This window comes from Colletotrichum phormii, assembly GCF_030913505.1.
Source record: "Colletotrichum phormii strain CBS 102054 chromosome Unknown BDP81scaffold_1, whole genome shotgun sequence".
Taxonomy (NCBI): domain Eukaryota; kingdom Fungi; phylum Ascomycota; class Sordariomycetes; order Glomerellales; family Glomerellaceae; genus Colletotrichum; species Colletotrichum phormii.
Window position 1 is genome coordinate 2,606,274 of NW_026851443.1, and position 13,102 is coordinate 2,619,375.

The following is a 13,102-nucleotide window of genomic DNA, read 5'->3' on the forward strand; positions in this document are numbered from 1 at the left end:
CCAAGACTAGACAGGAACCAAGTATTGAGCTGGAAATAGAACAAGAAACACTACATAAAAGCCAGAACGGTTAAACGGCAGAGGCGTAAAGAACTCAAACACTACAAAATCCCGCTAACGCTAGCTTCTTGCCCATCCCAACGAACCCCATCTTGCAGCCCAAGGTCCATGGATTCCCTTGACTCGAACTCTTTCCCAGTGGCACTGTGGTACTGCTGCCAGGGCAAGCAAGGGCTTCTTAATAAAGAAGAAGGTTCGGGCAAGTTTCGACAAATCGACATCCCATCATTCCCCACGTGCTCATTGGCCAGTCTTGGCAGAGCAGAACCCCACAGACGCCAAGGTACGCACGGTCCAGGCCGGGATAGCTATCGAGGCTGACGTCATGCTCGTCGGCGTCGGGGCCAGCAGATTGCCCCTCCTCCTTCAGGGATTATGTTTCCTCACGGCCAATCAGAAGATGCGACCGCTGCGAGGCTATCGGACAATCGGCGCCAGGCTGAAGAAATTTTGACACGAACCAACCTTTCATTCTCCCGAAATTACCAGCTTTCAACCACCTGCAAGCGTCAGCCCCTTCCCATCCCAAACCGCTTCTTCCAAGGAAGTCAATCGCCTCTCCCAATGATGAGGAGGTAGTTGCCAGAAACGGATCCTTAGCACAAGGGTGCCCGCAAATCCCGCCAGCCTTCCCCGTCCCCGTTCCCCCCCAACCCACCCCGGCGATGTTCCCGACCACCGCCCGCCGGAGCGCGGCCACCGCCTTCGCGCCCCGCCTCCGCTTCGACGTCTCCGAATCCATCCCCCGCTCCTACTACCTAGGCCACCACCACGCCGCCCTCCGCGAAATCTCCTCCCGCCTCTCCGACGTAGGCCTCGTCCTCGAGTGCCGCGACTACCGCGTCCCCCTAACCAGCTGGAACCCCGTCCTCGACCGCGCCATCGCAGGCCGCGAACGCATCGTCGTCTACACCCACCGCGACCTCGGCGCCGACAGCCCCGCCTCGGTAGAACACGCCCTCCGCCGCTTCCACAATGGCACCGGCCGTTCCCCCATCGGCGGCGGCAACACCGCCACCTCCACAACCAGACAGCGCGTCGTCTTCTGGCGCAAAGACGACCCCGCCACCACGAAACAACTCCTCTCCGAAATCCGCAGCGTCGCCCGCTCCGTCGACAGCCTGACAGGCATGCGCGCCCTCGTCGTCGGCATGCCCAACGTGGGCAAAAGCACCCTCCTCAACAAGCTCCGCGTCCACGGCATGCACAAGAAACAATCCGTCGCAAAAGTCGGCGCCCAACCAGGCGTGACGCGCAAGCTCTCCTCTCCCGTGCGCATCCTCGATTCCGAGAGCAACAGCACCAACGGCGACAGCAACAGCAGCATGGGCCTAGGCGAAGGCGTCTTCGTCCTCGACACCCCGGGCGTCTTCATGCCCTTCGTCTCCGAAGCCGAAAACATGGTCAAACTCGCCCTCGCGGGCTCCGTAAAAGACGATCGCATCCCTATGGAGATCCTCGCCGACTACCTCCTCTACCGCCTCAACCTCACCGACCCGAGCGCCTATGCACGATATTCCGAGCCCACGAACGAGGTCAACGAGTTCCTGATCGGCGTCGCCCGCAGGACGGGCAAGCTCAAGAGCGGCGGGGAGACCAACGCCGACAGCGCCGCCGACTGGATCGTTAAGCAGTGGCGGGTCGGGAACCTGGGCAAGTTTGTGCTCGACGACATCACCGACGAGGCGTTCAAGGACAAAGAGCTGGCCAGGGAGGGGCAGGGCCCGCTCAGCATGAACCAGGCGCGCAGGAAAGAAAAAGAGGCGCGAAAAGAGCGAGCCTTGAACAAGACGAAAGCGATTTAAGGGTAGAGTGCCCAGGCCCCTCTAACTGAAATCGATTCAATGAATCGTGAGTTGCTCCGCGGTCTTGGCTAAACACTCCTGCTGCGTAAGCACCACTTCTCACATCATCGCGCAGGTCAAGATCTCGAGGCAGCGTCAGGCTAGCAGTCGGCCGCCATTGACAATATCCTATTCAGCCCAACCGCGCCAAGCATATTACCCTCTTGAGTTCAAGATGTGAGCTTTGGGCCCATTCGCCAGGACTCCGAAGATGCCCTGCGCCCGCCCCCTTGCATCTTTCCCTACAGAGACGATGCTTCCGATATCACTACCGACGAGACTTCCGACCAACCTTCCGATCATGCTTCCGATAAGAGCTCCATCTACGATCTCGAGCAGCCCCCATCATTGTACATGGAGATGCCCGTGGTGGAGAGCGATGAAACCATGATCGGCATCCCGATGCTTGACTGGATGTGTGTGAGGAAGGAGCTGCTGGTTGAGTGTCTCATTTGATTTTTGTGGGGCCCCGAGGATGAAAGAGTCGATGAAGTGTAAGGAAAATAATGGGCAGATGGTTCACGCAAAGGATACCAGGGCCGCCCGCTCGGGGATGCGGAATTTGAGCACAGGGCGCGAATCTTTCGGCTTGGCAAGTCCAGCATGATAGTGTACTTTACGTTGATTCGTACGGGACGTGGAGAATGCCAAAGTATTCTAGGGACAAACTTCACCCAGTGGTCAACACTTTCCAGTCGCCATCACCAGTACATCAAATCCATGATTATCTCTTGTGAGTTGTCCAGAATCTGTTGCATACGTATATCATGCCCCTTTATATGCAAGCTCCAAGCGACCATACATGGCATAGAAAGGAAGCGGTGAGGTTATGTAGCACATTGGGATGCCTCCTTCTCAGCGGTTTGGCGAGCCGAAGTCTTGTCAGTCTTTCCGCAGCGAGCTGAGGCAAAACTGAATTAAGTAAATGGAAACCCTAGATGAATCCTTTTCGACATCAGCCTTCCGCAGCGGTAGCAGAAGGAGGTCTACATGGTTATTTCCAGTCCACTCCTCTCTAAAACTCATCCGTAGTAAGTGAACTTGAACTTCATGTCTATGTAATATGTTTGAATTCAAGTCCACCCGTTGTTAGTGAACTTGAGTTCACATCTATTGGAAATATTGAATTCTAAGCTACTAATATTGAGTGGACTGGAATTCGTGTTTGTCTAATACATTCCATCACAAAGAGAGGAAGTAAGTTGGAGACCTGTATTGTCGGGAGTAGCGCTGCGAAATATTCTAATTTCAAGTCTACCCGTTTTGAGTGGAGTTGAAATCTATGGTTGTTTGATATCTTCTAAATCTCAAGTCTATCCGTCTTGAGCGGGCCTGGTCACTAAAGGTGATAAGTCTCGTGATCCCTGCGATTGTTCAAGAAAGCAATGCTGTGGGCTATGATAGTCTCTCAGAACCCGCGTTTAGGTTTCTCACGTCGACTTACAGATCGTTTCAGTAGCGTTCCGCGACCAAGCATCGAAAAGAACTCGGACGCGCAGTAGCTCGTAGCGGGACATCTTGTCGACTTCCTTCTCTCGACACAGACAACGGTTTAGGAGTCGTGATCCGCAAAACAGCTGCCTTAAAGCGAAAAGAGGATCTTAAACACTGTTTATCGTACATATAAGCATGTTGAATGCCATAGAGCACCTGCTGGCTACCTAGCAATACTCCGAGATGTTTATGAGTCTGCTCTCTTACCTGGGACAAGAAAGACGATAATTCGGCTTCTATGATGACGGAAAGACTTGTTGATTGTGTCTACTTCGATATGTTAAAAAATGACGTAACTTCCCTGGTTCAAGTATTCCCCAAGGGCTGTGGCGAGGTTAGGGTGTTGTTGTTGTTGTTGTTGTTGTTGTTATTGTGTTTAACGCCGTGGCGGCAAAGGCGCTGCCGCCCTTGCGGCCGACCTCCCGAGGGGTATATGGCGTGGAGGGCCGTAGGCTCGAGCTATATACTCTATAGTACACGCCTCTTCCTAACGTCCTCCAAATCTTGCCCGTGGGCTACTGTCTGTTCTATCCGTCCCTAGTTCCCGCTGATGCCCTAGTTCCGTTGTTACCGTCTGTCCCTCTAAGAGGAGAAATTCGTTAGTCGGGCCTAGGTCAAGACCTAGTCCTTAGTACCGCGGGCAGATCTTCTGAAAGAATTCTGTCACGCGGAGAAAGGCCTGGAAGCCAATAGGATCATTAACGAGGTTAGGGTGGACGATGTGGTGGATAGGATTTAGATTGCCCAGCTGAGTTAAGCATGAGACTGTGACCGTTCAACTCTTGCGATGCTGGACAGGGTCCATGCTAGCGTCAGTACCAGTAATTTTACAAGGGTATTCCAGTGAATGTGCTTTGTCAATCAACAGAAGGCTCTGTAGGCAAGAGGAGAACGTGTCGCCTCTGAAAGGAGAGGAATTGGCACACTGTCTAGATCCCGATATTCTCAAGAAAGGCACTCGCTATTAAATGCCATTTATAACCTTTCATAGAGCTCTAGTCTTTTTCTACCTTGTTTCTTGATGTCAGGCCCATCCCAGTACACTCGTTACAATGATTATCACACTATACCTATAAAATAATAGTTATAATTTTATATAGTTACTCTCTTTACATTTATCAACCTCTTTTATATACGCTTAACTACCCCTATATTCATATATTCTTGCTTCTATATGAGTATTCACCATTTAATACTCTTGTATAAGAGTCTTATCACTTACCTCTTAAAGCTATCGTGCAAGAAAAACTAAATAATATTAAATTAATAGCGGCCCTTACTTATACCTTTGACTATAATATACTACAAGCTAAAAATCTATAATTACCTCATTGTATATATGAGATTAATATGACGTTATAATAAATATAATAAACAAGGACTAATATAAAGACCCGAAGCTACGTAACGTAAACGTTAAGATATATATATTAGCCGACCGGGCGACGAAGTACCTATACTAACTTCGAAGCAATCATAGACCCAGTAAAGTAGCGGGGCCAAAAGACTGAGGCAGCGGCAAATTTAGGCAGCATTCTAGCGGAGCAGTACCAGATTGTCCGTGTGAGAATTATAGAAAGATACCCCACACTCTGTATCAAATACATTTAAAATATCAAGCCTATCTCGTAGGAGAGCAATTTTTGTACACCTTATCCTTCAAAACATAGAAAACGAGTAGATCAGGTTGGACAATACTCGAGATAAAGACCAAACTCAACTGAACTTGGGTGCATCACTAACAACGTCGCCCGCAATCTTGGAGACTCGCAAGCGTCCGGGTATCCGACAACTCTCCTCGAACCTGACATTATCAACTGACAGTAGAACCGCACAACCAGTGCGTACATGAGCAACAACTCGTGATTGAACTGCCTTCAAGCCTTTTGTTCGAACAACATTTTCAACACCCCAAAACAGACCAAACGCCACGAAACATCAAACCGTATAGAGCCGCCAAATGCCGTCGGGGGCAGACTCGTGATATCGTACTCCGAAACGAAAGCAGCCATTCGGCTTCAAGTGAGCGACAATTCGCTTATATAGAGGGCAGTTACGGCCAATACAGGCCTGCTCACGACGCATATTGATTCTGCCATCGCAGCAGATCTCGCGTGAGGGCATCCATCATCTCCACACAATTCAATGCTTTAAAATCTTTCGACTCGGGCCCATTCCCGTCTGTTGCCGCAGTGCCGATAGGCGAGTTCTTTGCTATTGCGGAGTCGCCGTTGACGCTAATCTTTGGCGCATCTGGCGCAGCCGTTGCGCGAGGACTTTGTTGTTGGGAGCTGTTTTGGCTGCTCCTAGATCCCGGTAGTGCTTCGCCAGCCAATTCCACTTGTGTTTTGGAAATGAAGTCGAGGAACGCCGAAACCCTGCGTTTCATGTCGTTCATTGATACTTTGCTGTGGGCACTGTTTGCCTTTGTCCGGGTGTGCTTGGGATGATCGGAGTGGGAATGCCTGCTGGTACCAGCGCCAGCATGGTCGTCGTGATTCCGGCCGATGTCTCTAGACATTGACCTTGCCGGTGTGTCTTCGTTGTCGTCGCGGTCTTTCGTGTATTGGTTTCGACCCTTGCCTCTCTTCTGGTTGTTACGACTTGTCTTCTTGTGTGAGCTTCCGACCGGTACCTGATTCGCAGGCGGGGTATCTGGGGTCGGGGCAGAGGACGGGGGCGCCTCAACAGGCACCACAGGCTCGGTGGTCGGTTTGACAGCAGGCCGAGCTGTCGCAAGGGAGACCTCTTCTGGCGGATCCGATTCTGCGCCCACGTGAGCTTCAGATTCCTTACCCGGATTTACAGGAGTCGTACCCTCAGCTCTCCTGCGATCTGCACGACCCTTCCGCCGATTGGCTGCTTCCGCCCGCTGGCGGTCGCGCTCTTCACGGTCCGACTTTTCACGTTGTGTACGTGTACCGCGGGGCTTCTTGGGTTGGCCATTCCGACCGTTGTTTTCCTCGTCTGTGTCATCTTCAATGGCTTCGGTCTTCTCCGGAGGCGGCGACATCGATGGCGAGCTCGTACGCTGCCTCTTGAGGCTTGCCGAGTTCCTACAACTATTAGCGGGGGGTAGCTGAGTGAACTGTTCTTGACTCACTCAATGCTGTCGCTGCGACCTCGCTTCGTTCGTCTTGAGGTAGTCTCCGTAGGTTCCGAAACGGTCTCTTCTTTACTGGCCTCGATGGCCCGTCGCAATTGTTCATCCTCGTCGTATGCGGCATCCCGGCTGTTCATTGTCGACCTCCGCTTTGAGGCCTGGGTGGCAGATGAAGCGCGGCCCCCATTCCTGCCCCCTTCCTTGGGCGACCTGGTGCCATCCTTGACCAAGGATGCGGCTCGGGACGTTGCGCGCGATGGTCGATTGAGAGGCAAATAGTTCGAGTATCGTTGTCTGTAGGAGTAGAAAGGTTAGCAATGTCAAAGTACTAGAGACGTCGTCGATCGGGTCTCTCCGTATTCAGTTCTGTGTTCTCCGATGACCTTGCCGCCGACCGACGCTTTCCAGTCAATGGCGAGCTTGTGGACGACAAGACCCCGGAAGCTTCTGGACAGAACTGTGGATTGCTTACCCGTTGGCTGCTGCGTGAATTTTGTGTAAATCTTTGCGACAATTCTCGCAAAAGTACTCATCGGGAGAGCTCTCCTCGGTAAAAATGCCGACGCAGGCACCATGTTGCCAGACTTTGCAGACGTCGCACTGGACGAAGAGACCAGAGACCTCATCGGACAGCTCGATGCTAGCGAAGAAGTCCGCCTCTGGATTGTGCTTCCCGTGCTTGGAGTCCTCCTCAAAGGGTGGAGGTCCCGGGTATTCGTCGAAACCACAGACACAACGTACGGACTCGTCGTCCTCTTGGACGTCGTCACTGCCAGTGGCCATATCGTAGGGGTCGACACGAGGCTTGTCGCGAGCGTCTTCTTGGGCGCGGGTTCGGCGCCGCGAGGGGAGAGCGTCCTCAAGGTCTTCGGGTGGCTCCGAGGAGAGCGAGGCGCTCGGGGTGGACTTGGCGGAAGAGGTCTTGTTGAGGGATCTGGTCGTTCGCTCGCCGCGACTCGAAAGACTCGATGTGGTCGAGGATTGCTGTGATTGAGAGACTGTGTTGCCTCGGGCTCGTGAAGAACGTCGAGGGGAGGGTGGTGCCATTGAGGTAGCGTAGGAGGACGGCGGAGAGAGGAGGAGGACGAGGAAGAGTTCGGAAGAGCGAGGAGGAGGGGAGGAAGAGTCGGCGGCGTGTGAGTGACGCAGTACAGGATGTCGCAGTCGCAAGGGTGAAGCCAGAAGGCAGAGAGTAGAGTTGGGATGTCGGGGCGAGGGGAAAGGTTGGTAAGGTGAGGTAACGAGAGTGTGGGCAGAGAGCAGGTCGGGTTGGTTGTTGTGGTTGTAGTGAGAGGGCAGTCGTGCGAGCGAGAGAGTAGCAAGAAATGGATGGGCGCGACTCGCAGTTCTGGCTAGTGAGAAGGGAGGACTCTGGTACCCCAGCAAGACTTTTGAAGGAATCGAACAGTTCGCATATCTGACAATCGAGTACAAGGTAGATTCATGTCGTGACGGGTCGGTAATGTGTAGAAGAGGAGAGAGAGGAGCCGGCGTGGGGAGGTGGAAAAGGTCAGAGAAAGAGTGCGCCGTGGGTAGAATGGTTCTCTGCTCTGGGTGAAGGAAACCGACAGGCGAGTGGACTGGAGCAGCAGCACCGCACTTCTTTCGGGCTTGTAAAGTGTGGTGCGGCGCCTCTTTGGCTCTGGCGTGCAGTGCAGGAGCTGCCACTGCCCACTGCCCTCCGAGCAACGCACCCAGGGAAAAGAGCAGGGCAGCTTTGCGGGGCTGGCGGCCAGGTGCTGCCAATGGGTTACGGTCTACCTTACACCAATGGCTTCACAGGTGATTGTGCTGCATAAGTCGCTGCACAAAAGGAGAAAGGAAGGGATCCCGGAGCGGAAGTGGGATGGGAATTGTGTTGTGCGTCTTGTGCTGTGCTGCCGTCGGAAAAACCCAGTCGATGACAGTCTGTGTACTAGCGACTTTGGACGGCACTGTGTTTCTCCCACAAATTGCCCTCCAAAAAGGCAGAAAATGGGAGTACCTGGGACTAGTCAATCGAGCAACATCAGCCATTTTCTTCCGAGCCCGCCGCCTTCATTGCATCTCTCGAGCACGCTGCACAGGTCCCCCCCCCCCCGCCCAAAGCTACAGTCCATGACTTTCCCCTGCCAACAGTGCTCGTCTAATCTCGAAGCCCAATTTACCACCCGCTTTCCCGCTGTCTCTCCAATATCTGCATCCTGCAGCGAGTCACTTTTATGCACAGCACACAGTGTGTGCATCTCTTCCCTTTCCACTTCCCATTTCAATCTAACCCTTCCGTGCTCCCTCGCTCCCTCGTCACTTTTGCCTGTCCGCTTTGAGCTTTGGAATCTGGAGCCATAAGGTAATTACCTGCCCCCTCCAAAGGCCCCAACCTCCCACCCCAGGCAGTCCATCCGCAGCGGAGCCCTGGCTTGCTTATCTAATGCGTTTCGACCGGCCCTTGTTGACCTACGTCTCCTAATCACACACCAGACATTATCAAATGCTGTCATTAGCAATCAAAGCTGGGGAATTCGATACCAACCTTGACTTTCCCACACTCCGTCCAGAGCTCGACTAAACTTGCCGTCGCCTTTGCGTTTTACCTGAACGTCGTCTTGCGCCTGACTGCACACTCTGCTTCTTTTAGCTCCTGTGTGCCCAAAGTCGAACACGGAGCAAACCCGGCCGAATTCTGGTGGACCGAGTTGGTATGCCCGCTCCCCTCTTCTGGCGAACAAGTAGAGGTCCGCTCGTACCTCACCTGAGCTTCGTTGCGCTGCGCTCCCTTGATTTGTTCAAGGGTAGGAGGAAATTATCGATCGGACCTGGTTGAACGTGCAGCATGTGTTTGTCTGGCTTGTCGTTGGGCCAGCTATCTATTGCGGACATACGCTGATGGTTGGGCAAACTCAGGAATCAAGGGTTACGAGCTCCTCCCGCATTTAATACGGATCCATACCCCCCCCTTCCTCGCGAACCTCCCAACCCACCGAACGAGAGCCTTTTTTGCTCCAGCAACACCAACACGATCCCCCGTCGCACTGCTGGCAGCCTCAAGCTTCGTAACGTGAATCGCCCTGTCCGCGTTGGCCTGCCTTGCATGGCTTGTAGCATGAGGTGTTATGGGTATGCGTCGCTCTTCTCCAAGTTCAACTCCCGCCACCACCTTGCCATATCCACCTTCTCGACCACTGCTTTCGAAGGATGCTGCCACTATAGTCCTCCGCCGAATGTCAGGCGCTGCTGAATCGGCGCTCGAGACTTTGGAGCTGGCTGTGGCGGCCGACTGCACAGGTCATGCGCCTTTGAAACTCACCGGCCTGAGGCTTTATCATTCGACCGAGAAGCTTGCTAACCTCGATGGTTCTTATGCGGAAGCAGGTCATAATCGAACAATGTCTCCCGAAAGCGTCTCCTCTCTATTCCCCCAGAGGCCGATTCGTCCCTTGCCGAAACGTCGCTTGAGGGAACGCCTCTCTCCTGAGGTGGCGGACTCCATCGAGTACCCCCCTGCGAACCACAACAGTAGCCCTCTGTTCTACTACCCAAATATTGTGCGAGATGAGATGCCCTTGAGGACAGGAGGCTTGAATGGTGCGAGTCGAGGCAGTGGAGGGTACGGGGGAGCACCTCGAGGGACCCCGGCGATTGGAGAGAGTGACGAGGAGGAATTGGCGCTGAGCAGCAGCAAAGTTGTTCGGCGCTCGCATCCAGAGATCCTTAACCGCGTCTCAACGAAGCCTCCGAAACCGGAACACTTCAAGCACCCCAGCCCTCAGCCGCCTCCTTCGACAACATCCTCAGCAGATGGATACGAATCGTTCGAGAACACCAACAACAAGAAGAAAAGGAAGATTCCGACTGCCGGAGACTCGTCGCTATCTGGTGTACATTCCCTGGGTGACATCAACTCTATAGGTGTATCAACAGTGATGTCTCCGTCAAACGACCACGGTGACTTCGCTGGATCAATATCGCCGTCATACTACGGGGCTGGAAGCTTTGTTGGAAACAACCAAGGTATCTCAGGACCGGGAAGAGGCAGATTCGGAAGATCAAGAAATGGCAGAAGTCCTCTCAGGGCTTTATGCGACGCAACAAACAACTGGGTGGGCAGGGGAGCGAAGATCCGGCCTCCTCAATGGGCCACGCCAAGTAAGTTCCCCATGTGTCTAGGACAAAATCAGATGGGAGAGGCAGAAGAAGTCGAATAGGATGCTGCAGTGCTTGATGGCAGTGGCGATTGCTGCTGGATGGAAAGAAAGGCAGCTGCTGCACCTCATAGCAGGTTGCTCCTGCACCCTTTGATTCCAAACGCAGGCATCCACGCCATTAGCTACAAACAGTGGCCCCTTTGCTTCCTCACCTCAACTTTCTCTCCAGCAATCACAGCATCCTCCATTTTCGCGTATTTATCACAGCTAGCTGCTTTCTTGGGATACGCCGCTAATTCCTACACTTACAGACGAAAATCCCGGCATCATTTCCAGTGCCATCGCTAATGCAGAAAAGGCTCCTTCGGCTCCCGGCCAGGAAAACGTGAGCCTTCTTCATCAGCAATCCTCCAGCGTCAAATCTAGCCCTACTGCCACTCAGTTCACTTTCACTTGCGATTCCCCAGTTCCAAAGCCTCACTGGCCTGGAACTGATCCTGCGATATCCCATCCCGGATACCCCAGACAAGCCAGACACGCCTCGATGGCGACACAGACTGCGCCAGACGCCGCCGGCACGGAGACTGGCTCAGGCGATCCTGCGCCTGCTGGCAAAAAAGCTCCCCGGCCCATGTCGAAGAAGAAGCGCCGTCAGCTTGCCGAGAAGGAACTGCGTAACGCAGCCAAGTCACGTCGTCAGGAAGCCGAAGAGAGATACTACAAAAATCCACCCAAGCTTGAAGATATGTGGATTTGCGAATTTTGCGAGTACGAGAGAATCTTTGGCTCGCCTCCTTACGCCTTGATTCGGCAATACGAGATCAAGGACAAGAAAGCCCGCGAAAAGGATGAAGAGCGCAAGCGGCTTTTGGAGAAGGCCAAAACCAAGGGCAGGAAGGCCAGGAAGCAAGCCAAGTCGCCTGCCAAGACGGCATCATCTCAGAACCACGCCGAGAGCCAAATCACTCAAGCTTCTGTGGGCCCTGACGAGAGCAACTCGAGTCCTGGCGATGACTATCTCGACGACTATCCGAACGGCAACTATCACAACGACGAAGATTTTGAAGATACATACTCTCAAGACGATCCGCCAATGTTGCTCAGCGACGATCCAGATCAAGAGTGTACTTGCCCACATACAACCTGCAGTGATTGCGGCGGAGACCAGAATGAGGTGGATGATCCTGGCGAGGCAGTTGACTGAGGAGGTCCACTCGCAGGCTTCCTGGGGTGCACAGCACTGTGATTTTGGGTACCGCCTATGGTCACCTTCGCTTACCCATACTTCAATATATCCGTTATCGCATCGATCCGACAACACAGCATTGGCCTTACAGGTCTCAGTGTTGGAGGCTGGTCATTGCCTGGTTCGCAGGTGAAGGAAACACCAACACACTTGGACATTGTTTGATGATATTGGACGTATCATGACCCACCAAGTTGGGGTTTGGATAAAGGCCCTTTTCAACTACGGATTGGAACATGACCTCGTCATCAACAGGATTCTATCATCGGCCAGCACCATTGTCGGCAATGGAAGTTGGCAACAACCGAAAAACCAAAAAAAAAAAAAAAAAAAAAAAAAATAATATTTTTAGGCAATACTCGGCTCAGAGAGTTTGAGTTCTATGCCATGATGATGGAATGCACCACGCGTTGCCCATGTGTTCGAAGAGAACACTCGGCAATGAATCAAGCTCTTGCTGCGGTCCTTAGGGAAAGCTTTTGAGGGAGGCTTGGAACTTTAATCAAGGGGCAGGGATGGATATCGGTTCAGCCAGGTCTAGACTTTTGAGGCTCGAGAGAGGGAGAAGACAGGGTGTCGAGTGTCTTGTAGAGGTTACTTGTCAAAGATGGATACACGCAGGCCTTACCCCCAGACTACAACAAGTCGTCCTCAGCAGAATTGACCACCCTTACCCGATGTTGCTTCTATTGTACGTGATTTCTCTACAGAATGCTGGTCACAGGTATCTTTGATAGACCTCCACTACCTTAATTGTAAGGTGCCTGGTAAAGACCCGTAGCTAGATGCACCTACCAAGTATGACGTCACGGACTGTTGTACTGACTAAGGTGGCATGGAGCGGTAGGTCTAGCCTCCTCCATCGGGACCCTACGAAGCTAACGACTCATTTACAGAATATTGCCTTATTAAGCGGGCTCCTTCAGACTATGTCCCCGTCATTGTTCGGAGTTTTCCAGTTCCTGCTTGTCCGCCTCACTCATACCGCTTGAACAGCAGCTTGCTGTTTGACTTTCCTCACGAGCCACGGAAAGTGAGTTAGTGAGATGGGAGAAAATCAAGTAGGGACTTGGAGTCTGTGTTGTAAAATGATCGCCTTGTCCTTTGGCTCCTACATATTTAGAAGTGAGGTAGGAATTAGAACAGAGATGGCTTGGCCTACCGGCGGAGGTCGCAGCGTAAAGACCGACTTCGGCACTACCGTAGGCTCTGACCGCGCTATCCGCTCGGG

General features: G+C 52.9%; 3 protein-coding genes across 3 annotated transcripts; 2 read left to right on the forward strand and 1 right to left on the reverse strand.

The window, feature by feature from the left end:
* The first annotated feature begins 477 nt into the window (after positions 1-477).
* On the forward strand, positions 478-2,081 carry BDP81DRAFT_11941 (P-loop containing nucleoside triphosphate hydrolase protein). The gene is made up of 2 exons (XM_060581581.1): positions 478-1,911; positions 1,981-2,081. Exon 1 carries the CDS (start codon positions 726-728, stop codon positions 1,863-1,865), a length of 1,140 nt encoding a protein of 379 aa, XP_060451943.1. The 5' UTR covers positions 478-725; the 3' UTR covers positions 1,866-1,911; positions 1,981-2,081.
* Positions 2,082-5,472: 3,391 nt separating this feature from the next.
* Positions 5,473-7,548, reverse strand: BDP81DRAFT_444549 (PHD-finger domain-containing protein; the record flags this gene model as incomplete). The annotated part of the gene is made up of 3 exons (XM_060591850.1): positions 5,473-6,460; positions 6,502-6,795; positions 6,974-7,548. 3 exons carry the CDS (start codon positions 7,546-7,548, stop codon positions 5,473-5,475), a joined length of 1,857 nt encoding a protein of 618 aa, XP_060451944.1.
* A 2,318-nt stretch (positions 7,549-9,866) lies between these two features.
* BDP81DRAFT_444550 (uncharacterized protein) lies at positions 9,867-11,829 on the forward strand (the record flags this gene model as incomplete). The annotated part of the gene is made up of 2 exons (XM_060591851.1): positions 9,867-10,626; positions 10,937-11,829. The coding sequence occupies 2 exons, from the start codon at positions 9,867-9,869 to the stop codon at positions 11,827-11,829; spliced, it is 1,653 nt and encodes a 550-aa protein (XP_060451945.1).
* Positions 11,830-13,102: the final 1,273 nt, after the last annotated feature.

Coding starts and splice junctions, on each gene's coding strand:
- BDP81DRAFT_11941 (XM_060581581.1), top strand. CDS start 726: ATGTTCCCGACCACCGCCCGCCGGAGCGCGGCCACCGCCTTCGCGCCC.